This window comes from Semicossyphus pulcher, unplaced genomic scaffold, assembly GCF_022749685.1.
Source record: "Semicossyphus pulcher isolate SPU_LCO1_2020_fin unplaced genomic scaffold, fSemPul1.0.p SCAF_8, whole genome shotgun sequence".
Classification (NCBI taxonomy): Eukaryota; Metazoa; Chordata; class Actinopteri; order Labriformes; family Labridae; genus Semicossyphus; species Semicossyphus pulcher.
Genome location: NW_027211759.1, coordinates 30,381,355 through 30,406,398, shown reverse-complemented (window position 1 = coordinate 30,406,398; position 25,044 = coordinate 30,381,355). Strand labels below are relative to the sequence as shown.

At 39.0% G+C, this 25,044-nt stretch overlaps 3 protein-coding genes across 3 annotated transcripts; 1 reads left to right on the top strand and 2 right to left on the bottom strand.

Annotated features, from left to right (window-relative positions):
- Nucleotides 1-432: 432 nt before the first annotated feature.
- rspry1 (ring finger and SPRY domain containing 1) lies at nucleotides 433-17,248 on the bottom strand. Its single transcript, XM_069687232.1, has 15 exons — nucleotides 16,908-17,248; nucleotides 15,794-16,416; nucleotides 13,456-13,508; nucleotides 10,126-10,238; nucleotides 8,533-8,659; nucleotides 8,168-8,226; nucleotides 7,165-7,231; nucleotides 6,401-6,532; nucleotides 6,141-6,256; nucleotides 5,743-5,886; nucleotides 5,543-5,654; nucleotides 5,098-5,200; nucleotides 4,756-4,908; nucleotides 3,098-3,202; nucleotides 433-2,872 (listed from the first exon to the last, which is right to left on the bottom strand). Exons 2-15 carry the CDS (start codon nucleotides 16,189-16,191, stop codon nucleotides 2,776-2,778), a joined length of 1,779 nt encoding a protein of 592 aa, XP_069543333.1. The 5' UTR covers nucleotides 16,192-16,416; nucleotides 16,908-17,248; the 3' UTR covers nucleotides 433-2,775.
- Nucleotides 17,249-20,589: 3,341 nt separating this feature from the next.
- Nucleotides 20,590-23,677, top strand: anapc13 (anaphase promoting complex subunit 13). The gene is made up of 2 exons (XM_069686490.1): nucleotides 20,590-20,943; nucleotides 21,210-23,677. The coding sequence occupies exons 1-2, from the start codon at nucleotides 20,845-20,847 to the stop codon at nucleotides 21,333-21,335; spliced, it is 225 nt and encodes a 74-aa protein (XP_069542591.1). The 5' UTR covers nucleotides 20,590-20,844; the 3' UTR covers nucleotides 21,336-23,677.
- Nucleotides 21,914-24,147, bottom strand: LOC138612952 (lathosterol oxidase-like). The gene is made up of 5 exons (XM_069686489.1): nucleotides 23,938-24,147; nucleotides 23,678-23,810; nucleotides 23,064-23,164; nucleotides 22,484-22,612; nucleotides 21,914-22,183 (listed from the first exon to the last, which is right to left on the bottom strand). Exons 1-5 carry the CDS (start codon nucleotides 24,145-24,147, stop codon nucleotides 21,914-21,916), a joined length of 843 nt encoding a protein of 280 aa, XP_069542590.1.
- Between the last annotated feature and the right edge of the window lie 897 nt (nucleotides 24,148-25,044).

The window sequence follows — 25,044 nt, the reverse complement described above, 5'->3', positions numbered from 1 at the left end:
TAAAAAAATTACTCCCATTTTTGTGGCAATTACTTGCACAGTATCACAGAAACTTTGGGGTCACAGCCTTTTGCAGGTTAACTGAATTAAGTGTTTTGGGAAATTAGTCTTCAGCAGATAAATGTTTTAAGAAACGTGCCAAAGCAATGGAGAATAACAATTTCTTTACACCAACTTTACTGGGACTAATCTTGCTTCCGTGGTCTCCAGTCACAAAGTAGTTACTACTTAGTTTAGTCAGATCTTTACGGTCATAGCGGTTAACACTTGGTATCTACATTGGTTCAGATCAGCTGTTATTTAAAGAATATTGTCTGCTTAGATATATTTATATGAAGTGCGTCACATTGTTAACTCGCACATTTTTAGACCAAGCGTGTTCAAACAAAGTACTGAATAAAAACCACTCAGTCATACAAAAATAATCACATGTACATACATTTAATACAAATATCACAATCCAGGAAACAACAATTCTCCAACCAATCACATCTTTGGGAACTCTGGGGCAAAAGTCCTTTATAGATGTTTTAAATACAACTCACAACTTCTTTACAATCCTCAACTTCATCTCCAACCGTATAATTTCTCTCCCCTGCATGTATAAGGTGCTCCAGGAAATACAAGATGGCAAACAGTGACCCGACCAGTCGTTTGTCATACTGAGAGATGCATGTTATCTTTTAGAAATCATTCTAATATAGTCTGGATGATTCAAAAGATCCTGTTCATGCAATTTGGTTTAGAAGTAACTCATTCATAAACAATCAGAAAAAAAAATCGAAACTATTCTGTGCGATAATTTGAAATGTCATGGAATTTCTTTAAATTAAACAAATATAAGCTTTGTTGAATCACAATCACTCATGTTCATTTTGTCACTAAAATTTAAATGCCTTCTGTCAAACCAGAGATGCTTCAAGTAAAGGAATGGACAGAAATACGGACAGAGAACATGATGTTTCTATGACGACACAGAGGGAAAGATGGAGAAATGGAAAATCTTTTCTTTGTTAGATAAAGCACAAAGAGGGAAACCCCATTTCATTTTACTCTGAACTTTAACAGGCAGGTACATATCCAGTCTGATCGGATCAATTATGATCTGAACAGAAGAAATCCTGCTGGCGTTGCTTTGATTTGTAGCAACATAAGTAGTCATTTGTTTATGTCTTCATCTATCTAGGTCATGTTGCAGCATTGTTGGCATTTCCTTGGCTGTTTCACTTCCAAATCAGACCCAAAATATGAACATATGAAGAATGACCCTGGGATACTTTGTAAACTGTTATTTAGAAAAAAAACAATTAAACATTTCATATTGGTTTTAAACGACTTCACGCCCAGCTAAAACCACACTCAACCATCAGGACCTGTAGTACCTCTAACTCAAGTTTTTTTTACATCAGAGTTGGCCTTTGTTTATACTACAAAATTAAATAGCATCATGTGGATTGAAAATAGTCATCTTGATACAGACGCTTGTGTTTGTCATAACAAATCAAAAATTAAGACATATTACTTATGCAGACCCTCAAAATGAGCCGGACTGATGGTCAAACTGCATTACAAGTTGTTGCCAAATTGTTAGCACCAATCAAGCAATCAGAGAAGATGGTGGAGGAAATTCAATTGTGTACAACCCCTCACTGGCTCTCCAAACACTTGCACATAATAATGGGGAAAAAACATGATTTCTGTTACAGATCAACTTTCTGTAAATTCTGATCCCTGTATTCATGTGTTGTGGTTACATACATGGCTGAGACTGAGGAAACATCAACACATCTGAGCAAAGACAATAAAGCACACATAGCAGCAGGGTCAGCCGTGCTGAAAATCATTAGATCAAATACAGATTCAAGTATTTAATTTTGTTTACTGGTTTCAAAACAATTACTTTGAACTTAATGATCTGAGTCGTGTGACGGCTGAAGTGACTTTTGCTTTTGTAAACCCAATCAGAAAACTGAAGTCGAGGAATAATTCTGCAACTTTTGAGCTTTCCAGCACCAAGAGTAAAATCTGATAATTTACCCAAAGGTGTCTTTTTAACGATGACTGAGCCCGATCAATTAAAACACACAGTAAAGCTGACAAGGCAGAGGTGTTGGTTACACCTTGAGAAAAGAGAATGAAAATGCTACCTTGAGAACACCTTAATTTGCATCTCTATATCCATAACATGACACTGAGATACACCTCAAATTACTCTGTACCTTGGGTTTAATACTACACTACAGGCACTGTTCCTTTCTGCAACCAAGCCCTTTCAGATCTGCAGACGTGTGCATGACAGTGATGGGATTAAATAGTAGTAGCCTCTTGGCTGAAATGCAGTGGGATCCTAATATCATAGAAAGGATGTTTGATAACTGTACGCAGGGGATTGCAGATGAGAGGTTGGTTCTGTCTGTATCTTGGTAAATTGTTTCTGCTCCTTGCTTCTGCTCTTTTTCTCTGAAAAACACACTGACAGTAGAAAGTTGATTCTTGGCCCAGCTTCTGCAGTGAGTTGTCAGGAAGATACAAAAGAGGAGATGTTGGTAAATGAGATAAAGCTCCCGGGGCTCCAGCTGTAGTTTAAATTCCCCTCCTCTCTTTCATCTCTCCACCTCTCCATCGTCACCTCCTTTTACGGGAAGTAACAGCTCTGTCATCGTCACAACACTGTGGCACTGTCCCCTCAGCTCTGTTGGGTGAGAGGGGATTAGAGGAGGAGGAGGCTGTTGGGCTTGTGTGTCTCGCCTCATTGGAGGAGGAGCAGGAAGTGTGTCAGGAGACATGTGCAATGAGTCTGACGCGGGTCTGGATGTCCTGGCGGCACAGGGGGCACGTCTCTAACTGTAAGGCACACTCCATACACATACCACTAGAAGGAGATAGGGGAAACATAAAAGAAGATGTTATTATTTATTCATAGAAAAAGCTGCACAGAAGAATATAAGCCAGAGTTCTAAGATATCATATTATATGACACAGACCTCTCTCAAAGATTTTACATCCTAATATTTGTGACCTTCAGTATATTAAATTAAATAATCTCACTAGTTTGGGATTTTAAAGCTCTATTAGTTTACACCAGATGCACACATACCCGTGTCCACAGGGCCGCAGCTCTGTGTCAGCCATGACGTCACAACACAGCGTGCAGCAGTTGTCTCGGATGCTAACTTGCTTTAGTAAGGCCAGACGCCGGTGTCTGGAAAACACACACAGACACAAATAAACCAACAGGCAAAGATAGACAAGGGCAGATGATGTTTCCATGTACACACATTTACACAGAGCTGTTTTCTTCTGTCAACAAAGTGATGTAGTTGCACTATGCCTCACCCATTCTTTAAGAATTTTACTGTACATTCACACATAATCACTGGTATCTTACTTATGCTTAAGGTTTATGCTCATGAACATGTATTTACAGTCAAAATGGACCAAAATTGATTATTATTTTATCTTAACATTTGTTCTTCTGTTCTTTCCCTGGCCTGCTCCATGGTACAAATAGCTTCTGCCACACTATAATGTCACTTTTCCATCATATAAAGGAATCATAATTGAAGTTATGATTAAAGTATGAACATTTACACAGCTACACACAGTGCAGGAGAAAATCTGCAGGGTGTAAACCATTAATAAAATGCATGCTGCGAAAAACATGCATGCAAACAGCAGTAATCAGAAATACTTAATACTTAAAAAAACAACAACTATTAATTCCCAGGGGGGAATTTCTACTACATCATACTTTATTTATATAATATGAACTGGCTGTCGGACATCAGTTTGCATAATTGTGCAATGGCAAAAAAACAACAACAAAAGCATCGACTGTAAATTTACAGTGTGAGGCTGAGGCAAAGCTTTTCCTGACATAGACACATTTCCTTGACAAAATTGCCTTTTTTACTCTGTCTGCAAAGCTTCTTAAAGATAACTGCTATAAAAAGCTCAATGCCAATAAGATAATCCATTAATTAACCCCATTAACATCTATATGGCTGAAAACGCTTTCAGTGGACTTCCTAGTGCTTACTGTGCAGTCTCAAGTTGCTGCGTACATTTTTTCCCCCAAAAAATAGCTTGTCTAATGAGGATGTCCCCTCTCTGTGCAATCAATACAATTCTAGATGTGGTTTGTCATCAATTATTTTGCTGCAATCTTGTGTCTGCTCTCAACTTGGAAGCACACAAACTCTTAGATGAACACATATGGTCATACAGACTCTGTGGAGGCCAGAAAGACATGGTTCTGTATCATGACAAGAATAAAGGTTGGTGGTCTTAAAATGTGCACGCATAGCAAGTTACAATTGTTCATCAAAACTATTTCATTAGAATAAAAATAAATATTATATATAAATGATTAGTCAGCTGTTTGGCAGGCACCCGGTGTTTATGTTAAACTCTGGTGTTCATTTCCAGAGTGTTGTGAATGCTGGGTCACTGCCACGGCTTACTACAATCCTAAACTAAATAGAGCCATAACCAAGAGCCTGCACGAAAAAAAGCTTCCTGCAAAGTGAAAAAAAAAGGGCGGTTTAGTGTATAGAAAGTTGATGAACCTCTAACTTTCATTGTAGCCAACAATAAATTCTACACTGGAGAAACCCCAAGAGATGAGTCACGTTTGTATCACCCCATACCCTTTATGTTTGATGTTGTGTGCAGAGAAATTACTCACTTGTCAAATTCTAAAAGTGCATTGTATTTTATAAACTGCTACTTTTAAGGACCAGACTAATTTCTCACCTGGGTAGGATGATCTTCTCACTAGGCAGCAGTGAAGCGAAGTCGTTGAAGGTGCTGAATTTGACAGAAGGTGGGTGACGGAAAGGCTTGGCCCCAAAGTTAAACTCACACTGCTGGTACGACATGAAGCTGGCTGCCGCAAAGAAACCGGACCTGCGCGACACAAAGGTGAAGAACAAAAAGGGATAATTTGAGAAAAAAAAACACCAAGAGGAGAAAAGAGAAGAGGGAAATGCACATTAACAAAGGATGGGACAAAGGATGCATGGAAGGAGAGAATCAAGGAAACTGAAGGAGACTAAAAAATAAAACAAAAAGGTGGGCGATAGTGTTTTGACTTACGTTGCAGAGGAGAAGACCTGTTTCTCTGGCGGCAGCTGATGTCCGTTCAAATAAAAGATCATCTGCTTCTTGCTGAGGTCCAACAGGAAGCCGATTGCATCTCCTAAACAGGACACAAATGAACACACACACACAAACACAGAGCAGGATTTAGTCTTTGCACACTGTTATTACTGATATCCCTTTGTGTGGGAGGTAAAACAGAGTCTGAATGCTGGCGGTGGCAGCAGTGTGTAGGTGCTTAAACCACAAAAGCCCCAGAGATGCTGAAAACAATAACACAATTTCTAAATATACAGTCTGACATTCAAAGAGTGTCCCCTCTTCTATTGTTCATACTGACAACTTTTTCAAAATTTGTTTGATTAAGAACTTAAGAAAAAAGCTTTTCCTACGTCATAACTGTGTGAGTGTGTGTGTGTGTTTGTGTGTGTGTATTGCATACCCTCCTTCCAGCAGGGGTGAGAGTGAGGTTTACTACGAGCGTTGTACCAGATGAGCTGCCTGCAGCCATCATACGCACATGAGTATTCATCGTCTCCTATCCCATAACCCTCCTGGAAAACAGAAGCACATACAACATGCTAAACTGTGTGACTGCTGTAAAAAAGCAACTGGAAATGCTGAACAGTAAAGAAACAGTACATGGTTGAGGAACTTGCTGTCCTTTGTTGCCCATCCGATTTGCATCACGCCTGAAGTAATGACCGTCACCTCGTAGTACCAAACGCCTGAATCCACACAGAATGTACAGCGTACGCTCTCAAAGGAGGAGGCATCACATCGTGCCTGAGGAGAGGAGAGAAAATATCCATAAAGGATTTAGATTATATGCATACACTTGGAAGAAAACACACAGTATACACTACCAGTCAAAAGTTTGGACACACTTTCCGATTCACTTGTATGAGAAAATGTGTCCAAACTTTGACTGGTAGTGTATATCAAGGCCTACACATATCAAGTATCAAAATCTTAATGTTGGAGAAGCCGTCAGTTCAGCTTAATGTGGCTGTTCTTATTGACTTCACACACAGACTGACCTCTAAGCCAGTTGGGGAGATCTTGAGGTACTCGCTCACGTCATTGCTGTTGAGCATAGCGTTGATATTTGTGAGGTTGACCTTCTCGTAGGTGAACTGACGTCCCTCCTTTAAGACTGGACAGAGGACAACAGAGGACACGTTATCACAATTCTTTCTGCAGTGACTCATGGACAGAAATAACCTAATTACAGTTTGTTGTGGCACTGTTTCTTTAGCATTTGGTCGAACACAAACATTTAAAAGGTTGGGCAACTCACACAGGTTGTCAAGGCTCCACTGTGAGCAGAATCCAACCTGCCTCTTGAGGTAGTCAGGCTGCTCTGCCCACGACTCCAGGACAGCGAGTCGATTGCTGATACACGACTCCGACACCGTCAGTTTGTTCTCACCTAGGGGCAAGAAGGTGCAGCAAGCATGTGTGAGAAAAATGAAAGAAAAAACAAACAAATCTTAAAATAAACCTCTGGCAGAGAAACAGGGAAATGGACTGAAGGAAAATATATTTTTAGAGGCTTATGTAGGGAGGGAAAAATGAGGATAAAGTGTAAGAACCAGTTCAAATCTTCAAAACAAATTGCTTTAAAACATTGCAGAAAAAAGCTTCAGCAGTTTAACCATAACTGAACAAAGGAATTGCACATTTTAGAAAAACAGTTTCTCTTTTGCAACTAATTTGCAATTCACATATTGGTTTAGAAGAAGAAGAAGAATACTTTATTAATCCCTGAAGGGAAATTCTTGATGTAAATAAACAGGTGACACTGTTGTGGAGAACAGCACATCTTTGTCTGTGTCTCATAGCAAAATATCTGATATGCAGAAGCACACAAACAAATAACCACCAGGGAGGAAGTAGACACTGGACATGCCTGTATTCATGGCATTGGGATTGTTTTTGCTTATTCAGTAGATAAGGTGACTTTCAATCTCATTTTGGTATTCTTTTGCAGGTAAGTCACTAGTTTTGAACTGTCTAATCTTAAACATGACTTGGTATTTAAATACAGTGAGTAAAACCTACTGGTCTGGGAGAACTTCTCCAAAGCAATGAGAGCAAACAGCATGACAGTGGGGTGGGCCTCAGAGCTCTGCAGGAAGATAAACAGAAAAGACATATGAAATAGTTGTAAGTAAACAAAAACATATGATAACAATACACATAGTTGTATTGAATCATGACTTCTCTTGTTTATTTACAGCAAAAGCGCTTCCATGGACAGATGTTAGATGAAAAACAAGTTGTTTTGTAACAACCAGCCATGTCAGGGTTACACAATAACTTCATTTCACTCCAAGTTTACTTTTCAGGATAAACTTAACTAACAACATCCACCTACACACATCTGTTCGCTCTAGCATGATTAATAGTCTCTGGAAATCCAGAACATAAAATTCATCTGCAACAATCATCATCCTTCCTTTTTCTACGTGTTTAAAGATGTTGTCCAAGGCAGCACTGAAAGACTTTTCCAGAGAAATGGCTGCACAGTTTTTTTCCAATAAAAGGTGTCAATATTTGGATGAAACACTTCCACATAGCTCTGACAAGGTTCATCAAAGACAGTGGATTAGATCAGAAGGCTTTCATCTGATGAAAAACAAGTAGTAGTAGTAATAGAGTTGTAAAAACAGAAACTCTGCCAGTTTTCGCTTCTCTATTTATAGGACATTTAATTGGACAATTTCCAAATGCTGCTCCTACTTCCAAGAAATTGAAGTCATTCATAAAAAATAGTACAACAATCAATAACATTAATAACCGCCTGATGTGATGTGTGTAAATAATTAAATAGAAGAAAAGAATGATGCAGGATAAAAAAATGCTATCTTCCTTTGTGTTTAGATTTTATAACAAAAGAAAAAGCATAATAAAGTTGCTTTGTTGCTCTGGTATCACCAAATGCAGCACAGCAAGAACATTAACCAAGTGTTATAATATGATTCCTTAAAACAAGAAAAACAGCATAAGTACACAGGCTGCTACCACAGGGATGTTTCAGAGTGAGGGTGTGTGGTTTGCTTACCAGGCTCTCTAAAAGGTACTCAAGGGTTCCAGGACTCAACAATCCAATACTGGCAGGACCTATACAAAAGGGGATAGAGAGAAAACAAATTAGGGAGCTACTGTAGAAAGTACTAACCTAAAAAACATGAGAAGCTGCATCTTGATTTCAAGAATAGTGAGTAACTAAGCTATACTAATCTGATCTATCTAAGACATAAAACCCAACATCAACCTTGAAATAGTGAAAATTATCCCAAAATAGATTAGGGATGTTCAATGTCGTCAATTTCATAGCGAGCACGTAACATGCCAGTGGAAGCAGTGAAGAGCAAGACTATTAAACTGAGGATGAAAAATATTTGAGTGTGTAAATGTGAAGTGTACCAGCAAGTTTCTCTGCCAGGCATCCCAGGACAGCTGTAGTGTTTCTGTGTTTTGCAGGGTTCAGAGCGTCCTGTCGTGCTAGAGCCGAACTCAAACTCAACATGTCAGACAGTTTCTGGAGAGCGTCCTGGAGAGAGGAGATGGAGCTGTTAGTCTTATGAAGGTCACACAGTTTCTTAATTACAACCAAAAAGTTCATGACAATAGAGGGATGAAATATTACATTTTCACCAAACGTGCAGGACGAGTTATAGCAACAGCTGATGTAAACATGCTGTTGTTGCCAATAAACACAAGGAAAGGAATACCTTCTGCTTCAAGGAAACATGTACCACCTGCAGACAAGTGAGTTTCACAAAGTGCCGTTTTAACCATTTTGTAGCTGCTGCGGGGCCATGCGTGTGGGTGTTTTTTGCTATACATTTGAAATTTATGTTTTGTTAGGTGGAGCATATTTCTGTTGAATACTGTGAAGACTTCATACTGTTCAGAGTGTCAGAGTATGCCCTCTGTCCTCAGGTTACTTTAAACAGGGAAGCAGGGAGTCCTAACCAGATTCATTTTGTAAGAAATGGGGGAGAGAGGGTTGGGAAGAAGAGGCCAAAACAAAGCAATGAGGGAAGACACTAGTGAAAGATTTAAGTTCAGTTCAACTGCAAATTAAAATGGATTATATTTGGGTTGTATGTCATAAACCAACACAAAAAAGTCCATCATCTGTTAAGTAGGAGGGAGGACATTACATGCTATTCAAAATGATTTACAACTACGAAAAATTAAAGCTTTTATTGTTTCCCCTAACCAAGATTAGGTGCAACCAAATTCAGGTTAACTGGTGCATCCAACAGCTGTCTGCGTCTTGAACTGAACTTGTTTATTAATTATCAGTAAAAGCCCAAATAAGTCTATTTAAATTACAGGTTGCAACACTGTAACATGCAGAAAAGTCCAGGGGCGGTGAATACTTATGCAAGGCAATGTGAGCTGATTATCTATTTCTATAAAAGTATTGGATTTTTCACTGGAGGTGAGTTTAAGACAAGGGTCACGATACCAGAATTTCAAATTTGGGTCAAATACTAAATACTAGTGATACTCAGGGGCGCTCGTTTAGCTCAGCTCTTCAGCTTTTATCTGAAAGGCAAAATAGCAACAACAAAAAAATACGATACTCAATGCCACTTAATACCATAGGTCATACAATCATTTTCTTTCTGTTCTTTTCTGCGCAGACTGCTGGTACAGAAAGTCACTGGAAACATACCAAAATATTTGTATGAGTGAATCAGCAGCCTGCTAAATGTCAATGAGAGATTTTCAAATGATGTTACAAGTCAGTTTCCCAATGTATAAATATTAGGCAAATACAAATGAATAATAATAATATTCATGACAGAAAAGGTCAACGTGAAGAGGAAGACAAAGGCTGTTTTCCTGAGTAGAGCTGTAATAGCCTAAAAAGGGACCAATACAGGATCAGGTCTGAGATGACACCTTCTCTACAGCAGGCTTGGGGAGGTCTCGGGTAACAATTTTCTAGAGTCAGTTTATTTAAAATGTAGCATCCCGAGTGCACATGCATATGCCACTAACCTTGGTTGGCAGGGGACACTCGTCCAATAGAAGCGTGATCACTGCAGGGCCAAGTGGATCGTCCAATGGGATCACTCGAATCAGAGACTGGACAACTTCTAGCCAACCATCATCTGAGGGAGAAGAGAAGAGTAGAAATAATTAATAATCCGACCATTCACTCAATTAATTGTACAAACACACAAGACATTTCTGCCTGACAACATTCTAAGAAAATATTTTATTCTTCTACTCCTGAACAAATAATAAACAAGGCTGTATTCTGGGTGTATACATTTAAATCCTTGCAGTCTGTTTTCTCATGCAAATTGAACTTTAGGAAACACTTGTTTTCCCAATGATTAAATATAAGAACATTATTTGGGAAACCCTATGGATGCTTAATCCTTTATTTTATTTGACCTATTTTACAGTCCGCTGGATTGTGAGCATCAGTTGCAGCATAAACACTAAAACATCCATTTCCTGTCCATTAGATGACTCAGTATGAAAAGCTCTCTCTCTATCACTAAGGAGAGCCCCAGCCAACGGGCTGATGAATAATGTAGCATCATTCAAAACACGTGACAAAAATGACTGACTTGCTGCTTGGCTGCCTTCAGGGTTCACTAACTGCAAGCTAATATTCAACTTGGCTGTTGTCAAACCACACAACACCACGCCATGCGAGCATCAAACACCATATGTGCATTACACAAGAACCAAACAGAGAGCTCAGAGGCTACTGCATAACAACACACACACACACAGCAGGAGAGCATCGTTCACCATATGCACAAAAACACACAAACATCAACTGCAGCTTTAAATAGAGCCAAACCAGAAAACCAATCACACCTGTTATGGTCAAACTAAGAGTGGAGTAACTTTGTTTTGAGTTTGTGCTGTGCAAACTAGCAAACATATCCATATGGAGTAGGGATGGGCAATATGAAAATGTCTATCGTATGTGTTTTTCTATATTGTCACCGTCATGATGTCACTAAACCAGTGGCTGAAATGTTTAATGGCAATTTTTACGTCATTTTGACAATGCTTTAAGTTCTATTCCTTGCACATGGGAGTGAACCTGGAGCGAGCCATAGAGGGAGGCGCTGTTTATTAACATGGTATTAACGTGCAGAAAAGGACTCAGACGGAAACTCAGTACTTTTAAATTGTCAAATAATTCACACAGGATTATCCAAAAGTAGGCTTTAACATGCGATTATTTCTTATGGATTAATTATTTGTTAAATTACCAGAAAACATGATATATCATTATATATATCGTTGTCGAGATATGAAAAATCCTATGTCATGATATATGATTTTGGCCATATCGGCCAGCCCTAATATGTAGCATTGAAAAAATACAATGATAATAATGTAAGTTATGGACAACATGATGTCTACAGTGTTAGCCGTGGCTATGTCCCTTCCACAGGTGATGTAACATCCCCGTGTGCCGGGTCAGTGGATGTGTCAGAGAAACGCTGAGGTAGCAATATTACTGCAGGGCTGTTAGCAGAAGACAGGTGGTCCACTTAAATGAAGGTTTCTTTAGTCTGACATCAGTGGCCTCTTTTCTGCCCTCATTTACATCCACACATCTTCTTTGTCGAATAAACATTACATTTTGGTATCAAAATTGTGTTTCTTTCTTTGAAAACAAAATACAGCTCAAACCAAACTAAATAAGCTTACTGCCTGACCTGCTTTTAAACACCAAGTGTTTCAAAAACTAAATCCTATGCACATACAACACACACTGTATCATGGGCTGAGAGGTTTGAAGGAGATGTTAAAGAGGCAACATTTGTCTGTCACTGAACAGAGAAAGAGGACTGCGACTGTCTGCTGCTTACAAAGCTACTGTAAAATCACTGCCTCAGCAGTTACAAAAACACCCCACAAGCTCAGCCGGAGGGGAATGGGACGTCATATTCAGAAAAGACCTGTTTAAAATTCCTGGACCTTTTCACCAGTCAGTAGAAACAATAAATCCTCTGGTCTATTTGTGAAATGCCTAAACTGTACAGCTTCAGTCCAGCGGATGGTTTAAGTTCAATCTAAAGAAACTGGAATTAACCTGTCTACATGTCACACATCTACAAGTCTGAAGAGTTGTTTACATGAATTCAATCCCCTGGAATTATAAAAAAAATATTTTTTTGTTTCCCTTACTATGCTGATCAGCCACATTGTTCACTAAATATTTATTATATTTACTATATACTTTATTTTTGTTCAAAGTGAAAAGATTTGAGCTGTTGCTAAAACAGAATTATGACATACTTTGGTAGAAGCTGCAAAAAATACATCCTCCTCTGAACTTCATGACCTCACGTCGCTATTTTGTCTGGGTCAAAGACCATGTTATAATTTCATTTATCAGACGCTTTTGTCCAAAGCGACGTACATCTGAGAGATAATACAACACAAATGCGATCGGACACAGGTGCCAATCGCTTTTTAAAAATAATTATTATCACCATTAGCAACACCAACAAGGTCAATATAGTCATCATCACCATAATGAATATTCTAATCAACATAAAACGCATCCTCAATGTCATCATCATGAAGTTTACTTACTGACTGCAGTAAATTTGGATACTTTTTTGGAAAAAATACTTTCTGATTTCCCCCAACTGCTCTGCCTGAACTTTCTGTGATTCAAAAGTTTCCTGCTGGACAGATTGTTTACTTGTTGCTGATGGCTAGATAGCTGGGTTAGTGTCCAGATTTAAAGCTTGGAGCACTGAGGGAGTTTCTGTGTTTACAGCACTAGCACAGGAGGCTTGGACCGCCAGGAAGAGGCTGGGGGACTAGTGGGGAATGCCGGCGGGGAGCGGCCACAGTATGAGCACCGAAACTGGGCCAGCGGACAACAAAACCTCTGATCAGCCTCACAGTTAACACAGAAAGACCAGGACAAAAGGGAATACTCATTTTATGTTTGCGTGACCACCTAGAACAGCAATCTGGTTGACATGGTAATAAACATGTCCGACAATTACCACACGCCATTTCTCTTGTTTCAAATTCAACAGAAAAAACATTAGAAACACTGGCTGGACTGGGACTTAAAATCTAAACAAGAGATGCTTTTGAGCAATTCTGCCCTACTCGTTCAAGTACTGTTTCTGACTACAGCTAACGTTTATATCTTTCCCTATCATACTATCTCTGATACTATTATTTCAACACATGAAAAGTGCAACATATTGCACAACTTTGCCTTATGTATTCTGTTTTATCTCACTAAACAGCAGCATTTCATTTCCTTCTGCACTGCTGGAGTGATCTATGATAGTGTGTGATATTGTGTTTTCAGTTTTTCCTTACCTGTCTCAGCCATCTCGTGCAAAGTGATCATGGAGTAAGGGGGCTCTTGGTCACTGAAAAACAAAAACAGATTTTGCACAGAATGTGAGGTTAGGGATAGAAAGGTGCATTTCTATGTGTGAATGCTTTCCACAAATGGATATAGTGATTCTCAGTTAGAGCATTAAGCCAGCAAACACATCAAGCTTTTAAGACCCTTGAACCGCTGCATCTGAAATAATAGAAACAAATGAGTCATGCCTTTTTGTGTCTCTGTGATTGCAGTAATGGTTATGGACAGTAATGTTGTCCCATTGAAAGGTTAAGGCAAGTATATAATTGTGATGGATTTGCTTCAGTGAGTGTTGTTTTTGATGATGCATCTATTACTGTTGCTTGTCATGGTTCAACCCGAGCTGAAGGACTGTTTTCGCTTTGACAGCCACAGCGTCAGGAAGCTTGATCCTCTGGTTTCCAAACGCAGTGAACTAATACTGAAAGTGTATTTTCTGTCAAACTGTGAAGATAGATATGCCCAACTCAGCAGTCTGCTCTCAAAGAATGAGAACTTACGCAGGACACCTACTTGCACAACGTCCTTTTTTTAGCCACAGGTAAATGACCAAATACCTGAAAGAGCTGCTTGGAGCACCAAGTATCATTCAAGTCATCTCTGTGAAGAATGGGCAAGGTTTTTCAGTCTGCTGGCAGTATCTAACCAATATTCATATACAATACATATATATATATATATATATATATATATATATATAGTTCTTTCAGGGAGAAAAGTTAGCCTACTTGTTATGAGTTATTTGGTCTATTTGGTCCACTTTTTGTAATAGTTTATCCTTTACATTATAATGTTGTTAGGCAGGCTATTTTTTAAATGACGGGTTTATTAATTTCTTATCTGCGGTTGTGCATTTTGCAAAAAAAAGAAAATATACAACTTTTGTTTGGACTACAAAGATGGCGTAGAAGATGATGAAAGTGATATTTGTGAAGCTGTGTCACCTCCCTGTTTTTCATCTGCAGTAAAAATGTCAAACACTGACAGGTTGATAAATGAATGTGGATATTTTTTTTGATCAAAAAGAAGTTTGATGGCATTCTCAGAAAGACAGGTGTGCACAGCTGACACAATCAACAGTTCACAAAAGCAGTGTGAAGAGCATCTCTGACAACATTACAGGGCTCTTACCACATTACACAATACCAGTGAAATAACATTTAATAAAATTAGTTGTGTCAGTTTTACTGAATTTGGTTTAAAAACTGTTTATCTGGTTTTTTCCTAAATATAACTAATAAACAAAGAGAAAGTATAACACCTACTGGGATTTTCCCTGTGGGATTTCAGCAGCACTTTTAGTCCCCTTATTTAGCACTTACAACAGCACAAACATTTTATAACATACTATCATATAGTTGTGCATAGCTATAAAGACATTTAATAGTTTTATATGATTATAACTTCCCCTATAAAGGAATTAAATTTGATTGCATCATTTTTTACTATAATTTCATTCATTATCTGATTACAAAGCAGCCTCCTGCCATGGGTGCCCACAGAGGAAGTTATAAGATGTTGTCATAAACATTAAGAAAACCTTATATCTACCTACAATTGTATTATAGTGTGTTGCAGCGTTGCCAAGATTTTGGCACAAAATACATGTTCCTGGAGAAAGATGACACTGGACTAAGTCATCCAAAAGGTGTGACTTAACTTTGTACCCATTACTACTGCAAACAAGTAATGCACATGACCTTTGTTTGTTTGTGACAGTTAAACCTCCTCAGGGGATACAACTCCTGAAAAACATGTATATATGTGTTCTGATTCTAGTGTGCGTGCCTTTGACTGAGCTTGAGTTTCAGTGACAGTTACTTTAAAAGGGAGAGTTCATGGCATTTGACCCCCCCTGCACTAGTTGACAGAACTGTAGCTCTCATGTTCATATGTTTCTCAACGTATGAAAATGAAGTGCGTTTTCAAGAAGGTTCAAATGTACTGACACACTAAATAGAGCACATTGGCCTTTTCTAGGGTACTGCTCTACATCTGCTCCACATTACAACACATTAACTACTCATGTATCTACATGTGTATGACAAAAAATTGCAAAATATTTAACTTGTAATTGACAGAACTTCTTTGACAAAAGATGCAGTCATGGTCCTAAGACTACAAGATCTACTCATGAGAGAATTATTTTAGTTGGTTAAATTGTTGGAAAAGATACCATTATTTAAACTTCAGAATATAAGTTTAAAAACTGTACAGACCACTGTCAGTCTTCCTCCCAACATAATATTTCTCTGATCACTATTATATAACTAGTATTAGACTTACTTGTCTACAAGTGTCCTGATAACAGCCAATGTGTCCAGCACCAGGCCATCCACATTCTGCTTCTTCCGCCTTGGCTCATGGGGCCCTCGTCCTCGGCGTGGCGGCCTGACCGGGTCCCTGGGTCGACTGCTTCGAGCCTCTACAGCATCATGACCTGTGCCTGTACCATGGTCAACCCGCCTAGCTTGTCCTCGGGTCGCCCTTGAGGACCCATGGTGATGATCCTCCAAGTCACTATCCTCCCGGCAGACACAGCTGTTACCCATGGTTCCAGTGCCAGATACCACACTGGCAAGAGTCTCCCAGAATGGAGGAAGGGAGTTTGAGGAGGAAAGGAAGAGCAGAACCTCTGCAAGGCTCCTGCAGGCACAGTAAGTGATCCAGGCGGCTACTATCATATCATTTGGAGAGCTTGGTTTTGGGGGATTCTTATCCCAGAAGGCTGGGTTGGGTCAGCGTAAATTAACATACTGTTACCAAGCAGAGATGTGGGATCGGTTAAAGAAATATTGTATATGGCTGGCTAAATAGACCAGGAGGAGTCCAGTGATGCAACAGGAAAAGCTCTGAACATCATAGACAGCTCAAGGCTCAGGTACAGTTCTCATCCAAGGCTAGCAGAGCTGTGAAAGAAACAAACAGAACAGAAAAAGTGAAATTCTGCCCCTAGGACAGGTCTCTATATTATACTGTTTAACAGCTGAACATGTAGTGCCAGCAGCAAAACTGAAACCTGACTAAAGTTAAATATCTATGAGATAAGTGTCAAATCTGAACGTAAAAAAATTTGGTAGAAAAAAATGATCATAAAACCATTTTGTTCATCTGCCAAGCAAAGTAGCTACTACACGATGTGTAGCTATTTTAATATAAAGATACGCTGAATAAATAGATGGTTAAACTATATCAACAATGAGCTGATATAATGCTTAATTGTTGAGATGTTTTAGTATTGTTGACAAACAAGATCTTTTCAGTTAGCTGGTTAGCAAGCTAGCCACCCACTTAGCAAGCGTTTTAACATTAGCAGCTCCAAATAAGGTCTCAAAAACTGGGATTTCTTATTTCGTTAGTAAATAACAGGGGTTCAAATTTAATCTGAACACATACTTACGTGCTTCAACTTAAATACTCGCTGTTCAAACGCAGTTGAGCCTCGCCGAAGTAGTTAACAAAACAGGATGCTTACTAGCTAGCTACGCTATGTTGTAGCTAACTAGCTAGTTGTTAGCCAGGTTAGCTGGACGCTCCTCTGATCCTACTGTCAAACAAGTTAGCTAACGTGGGTAGCAACGAACTACGCGTGGTACTCAAATGCCGGTGAGGAATAGGGGAACATTTTCATTATCTGCCTATGTCCCTCCACACACCTTTCCTGAAGTCTTAAACAGTACTTTCATATAACGGTTAGCTAGCACCTCGTACACATTTTAACGACGCTACACCGCTAGCTGCTTGCTAAGTTCCGTAGCGTCGGCAGCTAAAAGGTTGGCCATCATCAGCTGTGGCTGCGGAGGAGGCGCGGCTGACGGAGGATTTCTGTTGAATACAACGTCAACATACAGCAGAGAGCGCGGTTTCCCCACCAAGAACTCTAAAGTCCTCTAAAGTATGGAAGCCCGTTTCTGCCACTTGGATTAAAAAAGAGGTCATGTAAGTCAAAATATTGAGATACTAAGTCGAAATATTGACAGAAGGAAACTATTCATAATAATTAGAGATACGGATGCATATGAAACACTGGACAACATAATCAGGATATCGTTTTTCGTTCTTGGACTAAATGTAACATTATATAAAAGTTAGTGATAACTGGCAGTATACAGGGGAACTATATTGGCTACTCTACCGTTTCTAAGCAAGAGGTCAAACCCTCTAAAGTCAACCTTTACAATAGTGTCCCAACTTTCAATATTTGATACTATTTATACTGTAGGAATCATACAGTCCCACTCATGTGCTAGACAAATAAGATACAGAATAAAGGTGGTATTATCTTGCAGTGGGGGTTGTTTTTTTCTACCTTTATATCTACTGAAGAGGAGATCTAATGTGAGAACTATACAAATCAAGAGATTCAATTTAAGGCTCCTGTGAGGATTTTTTCGCTGGTTATGAAAGAGACTGAAATTAATTCTGATTACTCTATTTGACCTTTAAAGCAAACCAGACCATCAGCGACAAGATAGATTATTTCTATACAGTTATTTTTAATGCCTGAAACTGCTGGTGGGGGATATGTGTCAGACAAAGTGATTAACTGCACGCTGCCTTTGTTTACATTTTCCAGGGCAAAAATGTAAAGTGAGTGATACATATGACTGTTAAAGAAAGCAGGATAATATTTTTTGTTAAAAACTTCAACCTAAGCATGTACAGGACAAAATCAGCAAAGACATAAGAGGTACGGCTTTGTCCACAGGGATCGCCAAAATTGACACAAACCAAAAGTTCCTCATAGTAGCTTGAAATTATGAATTTGCACTGCCACTGAGGGAGAAAAATGTTTTGAGAATCAGTTTATACACAAACATTAATCTAAAATATCTTTAGGTCTTTTGGGTCAGTGAAACAGGTGAATATAACAGGAGACTGAAGGTGAACTTTTGCAGTTGTGAATTCGTGCAGCAGGATTCAGGTCCATGGTTGTGGTCCATTAGAGTAAATCTGAAAAGTACATTACTATGAAATCACTAAGTTTCAGTTTGATGTCTCAGAAGCTGAACGTCTGAATTATATGTGAAGTTGTAGTCACAATGTTATTATGTAAAAGACATTGATGTGAACATCTGCAGTGTAACAAATGTGAAATGAAAACAAAGTAAAATCTTCTTTTTCTGCTTAAATCTGTGTTAAACAGTTGCGTCACTTACAATATCAGTTAAAAAAGTGGAAATTATGAACCTGTAATTATGGTCACAGCTCATTGTCAAAGAAAAAGGTTGTGCACAGGTCTTCTTTTTCTAGGAACACTGTTTATGTAGACATCACAAGATCCAAAATTACTGCACAAGAGCCAATGGTCTTTCACAAAGCCAACCATACATTTAGAGAGTGTGCTGTAAATTGGGACAGTCATGCACCCTGCTTCGGTCTAGGGCTGTATTGAAGGAGTTGTCACGATTCATCCCACTCTTGCCTAGGTCTTCAGAGAATCTCTGTGATTTAGGGTGGTAAGTACAGGGTGAGCTTTCAAAAGATGGAGGCAGAAGACCGTAGTCACTGGAAGTGGTCCTGTACAGTGGACTCTGGGGCTTTGCCCACAGTGCAGGTGGTCCATCTTTAACTGCTGGAGTCATCATGCAGGAGAAAACTGGGTTTCCAGCGTTGGCGCAGGTTTTAGTATTTTCTACCTGCTGTTCCTGAGAGGCTGACATCATTGAAATGCCTATGAAAAAGAAACTGATATCAGAACTCAAAAGCTTCAGCTTTAGTACAAGATTACACTAAACAAGCTTATTTTTTGGTAGATTGCTGAAGTAAAATTGAGAGACGCAAAGGTTGTCTCAAACTTGTTTACCACCTCTGAATCCATGACAAACATTAAAAGCCAAATGTATGATGCCTGTTTTATAAGAATAAATATTCAAAGTTATTAAAAGATTGGAATTCTGTAACATAGGATTTAAAAACTTAAAGTAATAGAGGACAGTGCTTCTCAGCAATCTATTTTAATAATGATGATGATACAGGCATAGGCATCATGTTTCGTATCAACACTTTTCAAGAGTGATGGTTAGAATTAATAAATACACAGAACAAATTTACAAGAAAAACAGAGGGAACGGTAAGGTACAAAAAAAACAGACAATGAATCATCTTTTTGAAGATTATTAAGAATTGAAATGACAGTAAAAAAAAAAATAACATGGCCCCCACCCAATCCCTGCTGTGTTTGTTTTGGCTCTTAGCTCTGAGCTTTAATACAAACAATCATAAAAAAGTATGCATTAATGCTTATTTTCAGCTAACTTTGATAATGAAAACATCCTTCAAGTTTCAGAAAAATATATATTCAGTTAGTTATTGACGGACTCAACGTTACAAGGAGATAACAAAGTAATGTTAGAAGGATTAAATGCTAGTGCAATGCTATCTAACTAGAGTTATTGCACAACTAATCTCCTAAAGTATCAATAACTAGTTGGTGTTATTGCCTATCTACACATTTTCCGTTACTCTTTCTCTGTAAAACGCTGCTGCTGCCAAATGTAATATAGTTACCTCCAAATGCAATAAACTTACAAGTGTCGACGTCTTTACCTTCTTGCGTTAGACTGAGCCCGGCCCAAATAAGAGGACATTGGTTACCATGGAAACCACGAGACATTCGTTGGGACCATACAGTCATTGGTTGGGACCATGGACGCTTACCCTGCATTCAGGTGGTGTCGGAATAATCAGTAAAATTAGATTCCGACAGGAAAAATTCACATGAAGACTCCCTCAGATCGTGGCAACAACTCGGAAAGTCGGAGAATATGTTGATTTGTCAAATATTCGTGTGAATCATTCCGCGTGTATGCCGCACAATGACAAATTACAACAGAAAATGGTATATTGAATCTTTAAAATGTAGTTACTCAAAGAAAGCCCTGTGGTAGATCCCGCTGTACATTGGTTCTAACTGGAATAAAACCGATGTTATTATTATTACTTTTGTCGTTGTTGTAAATTCATTGTCTGAGACTCAATTTACTATTCAACGCATTACCGATATGTAGTACTGTATTTTACGTAGAACATGAAGGTATCATTTACTACATCATCACCCAGCGTCATCTGGTTACGTACAATTACCGCATCCGTTGTGGTCCTGGCTAGAAGCTAAAAACTGACATTTTGAACTCACACCCTCAACAGAGTGAACAGACTAGCAAATCGTGTATTAATGTTTCTTTCTTATAAGTTGGTGGGTTAACTGGTTTATTTTTAGTGTAGCAGTGGCTATCTGCACCCTCTTCCTCTGCGTGTTGTGTTAAAGCTACCTTGAGGCTAACTCGGCAAGAGCAGAAGGTCTGAGCAGCTTGACCCGGAGTCCTGCTCAGAAAATGGACAGTGAAATCCAACGAGACGGGAGGGTCCTGGACCTCACTGATGATGCCTGGAGGGAAGACAGACTGCCCTATGAGGATGTCACCATTCCTCTGGTAGATACTGTACAAGAAGTTAACATTAGAAATAGCAGCAGTCAGCTTTAGCAGTGCTAATCTGAAAAAGCACAGATTGTAGGCTGCAGTTACTCCTCATTCAGTCCCACATAAACATGACACTTGATATTAACGGCATACATATCCAACAAGAATTATATATATATAGAGAGAGAGATATTTCATATTTCACATTACTCTGATATTTGTTCATATAAAGCAGAGTGGCCTGGTCATCTTTTCATGTCACCCCTGTTCTCTTTCAGAGTGAACTGCCCGAGGCGGAGCAGGACAACGGAGGATCCACAGAGTCTGTGAAAGAACAAGAGATGAAGTGGACAGATCTCGCCCTGCAGAGCCTGCATGAAAACACACCAAGCACTGGGAGCTGAAAGATTAAGCCGGACTGTAGAAAAAAAAGCACATGCATGAGGACACTGGCTTTAGACACGTTACTGAATTTTTTGGCAACGTGTAGCATATCAGCTACGCAGAAAATAGGCAGAAATGCATTTCATAATTGTATGGGATTCCAATTATAGTCTTTATAAATATAAAATGAGTTTGTAAGATAAATTTGTTTTTTAATAAATGGGAAAGAGTTTCTTCCAATACCTCTCGACAAACAAATACATTTACTTGACCGAAGTGAAGTTCAAAGCTACTGAAATCCTCTTCCTGCTAACAATATGCATGAAGGCTTAAGTGAGAGCATAAACGATAGAGGTTTAGTGGAAAAGGGCAAGTTTTAAGAGTAACTGTATACAATCCGTTTCCAGTGTATTAGGCAACTACAACTAACTCCAATGTCACTTCTTTGTCCCTACTTTCAAACTTCTGCTCCTGATGGCTGGGTTCGCATCTGAAGTTTGCAATTGTTTCTTGCACCAAGATCCAGGAGGAAAGTCACTGTAAAAACCTCCCTGAGAGGTTTAAACCAGAAAAGGAAATCCTGACTTTAGCTCTGCCATCATTGTTTTTGTGCAGCCTCTGCCATGAGCTTGCGAATGAGGTCATGTGGCCCCTTCCCCAGGAGGGCCGATGGATGTCGATAGGAGCCCCCCAGACGATCCCAGAGTGTGAAGTATTGACCGTAGTTGTAGTTGAAGAAGAGGTGATGGTCTACGTGGTGAGCAGCACCATTGATCAGACATATCAGGGGGCCGGGGATGCGGTAGTCTCCATCATGAATGGAAATAGTCCAGATGTTGACAAAGATGAAGAGTGAGAGGTAGACAACCTGCAATGAAAACATCCCATGTTAAACAACAGTTGCTACATTTGATAGATTTTACATAATGTTAGTTATGTATTTTCTGGATTTTATCTTTTTTTTTTTACCACATTTTTTCAAGGAAATGCCATTAAAATTTGCTAAATGCTCCTGGACCCTTAATAATTCAAGTGAAGGTTTAACCGCAACAACAGCAGCATCATGAAATAGGCAGTGAAGTTAGTTTGTGTAGTCATGACTTGCAATGCGGTTTTTTGTTGACATAACATCAAAATGTTTAGTGAAGAGTTCAAAGTGGACAAGCACCTTGTGGAGGGGGAAAATGAAAGGGTAGACATGATAGGGTAAGCTCTGCAGGAAGCCGTCGAGCGGGTGGAAGGCATGGCTGGCAAAAGGCGTGGGGATCTTGAATATATGGTGCTGCTTATGGAGATGCTGAGGAGGAGAAACACAATAGTCTGAGTATTAGGACTGTACTGGTAGAAAATGCACAGGCTAACACAGTGACACAAAGCTCTACTGTGAATCTTAGCCAGAATCAGGATATATGATGAAAAACGTTTGCAGATGGAAAAGGCATAGTATGCTCTGAAACTTGTATTCATTTCAAACTAACTAAATGGCCAATATAAGAAATTCATAATTATGATATAAATATCAGTAACTGATTTTATATATACATATATTTATCGTTCAGATGTTGAGCACCGTTTGGCCGGAAAGTTACATTTTACACTGAACAAAAACAGTAAGTTTGTTGCTCAAAAATCAAAATGAAAATCCAAAAGATGGTAAAAATGTGTCATAATTCAAGGGTGGTAGCTGATTCCTCATAAATTATAGTTCAGAGCAGCTTTCAACAGACCATAAAAATGCTGAAATTTACCTTGTAAATGTTCCTATGGTGCATGTACCGGTGTATCCAATAGATACACATGTCAGTAAAGAACAAGAACCCTGCAATGCTCAGGAAAATCCCGGGCCAGCCTGAAACAGAACAAACCAGTCATCTTGAGCTACAGCTATAGTCAGCTAACCTTCAATCAGTTATTCAAATAAATTCAGTTTTGAATTCATTCTTCTTTTTTTTTTTTGTTTTACTACGATTGCATTGTTTGCTTTCTACTTATATTTATCTTGAGGACCCTTAATGTCCCTTTAATTTGAATGTATTCATATACAAATTGGGATACATTACCTCTGTTTTGTGTAGATGACTGTGTTATCTTTAAACTCAGCAGACAAGGATTCGTTATTTAATTTTTGTGTTGATTGACTCTGACCTGATAGGATGAATTGGATTGGTTGCAGGCTTGCAGCCACTCCCTATTAGAGTTGTCCTGGCCTTTTTGACAAATTTTTTGCCTGATGAAGGTCTAGTACCGAAACGTTGCAAATAAATATTACTGCAAGTTAAGCAGTGTGCAGGAGTTTGCATTTTTTTACTTTTGAATTGATTGAAAATAACATGAACAGCTGGCAATGCCCTCAGTGTCTCACCCAGACAAGATTCACTGATGTTGTCATAAAGTTTGCTGTACCCTCTGATCTCCCAGAAGAAAAGGGCCACTGTGGGGAAGCTCATCCAGAAGATGGCGGTGGTTCCTAGTTGGATTTCTTTTCTCACCTGATTCTGCCATCGGATCAAAGACACACAGTTAGGATTTAGGAGAAGTTTACTTTAGATTGTTACAGGCACAATGTTATCTTACAGTTAAATAAAGTCAGGACTACCGGGCGAGGTCCATTGCACAGCTTACCTTGATAAACTGTGGATGCCTCATAAGCTTATGGTCAAACACACAGTAGAAGCTTAAAGCACCAAAGCCCAGGTAAATCATCTGTGCTCCCAGGTTGGTCACCACCCACAGGCTGATTAACTGACGCAGAGTGCCGTCCTCGGGCCATGAGGTCGGGTAAATATACGGAGTGAAGATGTAACTGTCTGCAATGTTTAGCACATGATCCATGGCACAGTCTGAGAAGGAAATTATATGTACAATATTACAGAAATTGTGCTTAACCACCATCAGCCTACTAAAGATATACTATATGTGCAGGAGAACAATCTGTGGTATAAGTGACGAGCAGAGGATAAAATTATGGCAAAAACTACAAAAACATTCATGTGCAAAGGTAGTTAGTATTGTATGTTAGTGATTATGACTGGGTTTTAAATCCCTCTCAGTACTTCATGGATATACTGTTTAAACAAACTACGAGTCCACAGGATCTACTTTTGCCATTTAAGATTCATACATCAACCTTTTTTTTCTGTCACAACCCTCTGGGAACAAGCCTCACAATTCAAAGGCCTGGTGAGCGGAGTCAGGTCATCAAGACATTTGGCTCACCTGGCATTGCTGCTTGCCATATAACCCGGTGGCAATCAGTCAATCTCCCTCTCTCCCCTGGTTTCCACCCTGTTTGGTTTTGTTGTCTTTAGTTTGCCTCAATGTCGAGTTTTACTTTAAGTAAAATAAAACTATTTTTGCTTTAACTCGTGTGGTCTCCCCTCGTTTGTCCAGCCTTGAGCCAGGCAGAATAATGGCCATAAGCATAATCTTCAATAGTATACACATAATGTTGGTATAAACCAGAGACAAATAGAAGCTGGATGATTACAATGATTCTGTTCACCTGCGGCAGGAGACACACTCTGAATTAGGGATGCACGATATTGGATTTTTTGCCGATATCCAATATGCTGATATTTTCCAACCCTTTTTGCCGATTTCGATGCCGATATATAAGGCACATGTTTTTTTCCACCTAAGTGCAGAGAACATCAAGTCTCCCCTGTAGAGGAATTAATATAATGTCTACTCTTATTGTAGTGGCCCACTGACAGATGCAGAAATAACATA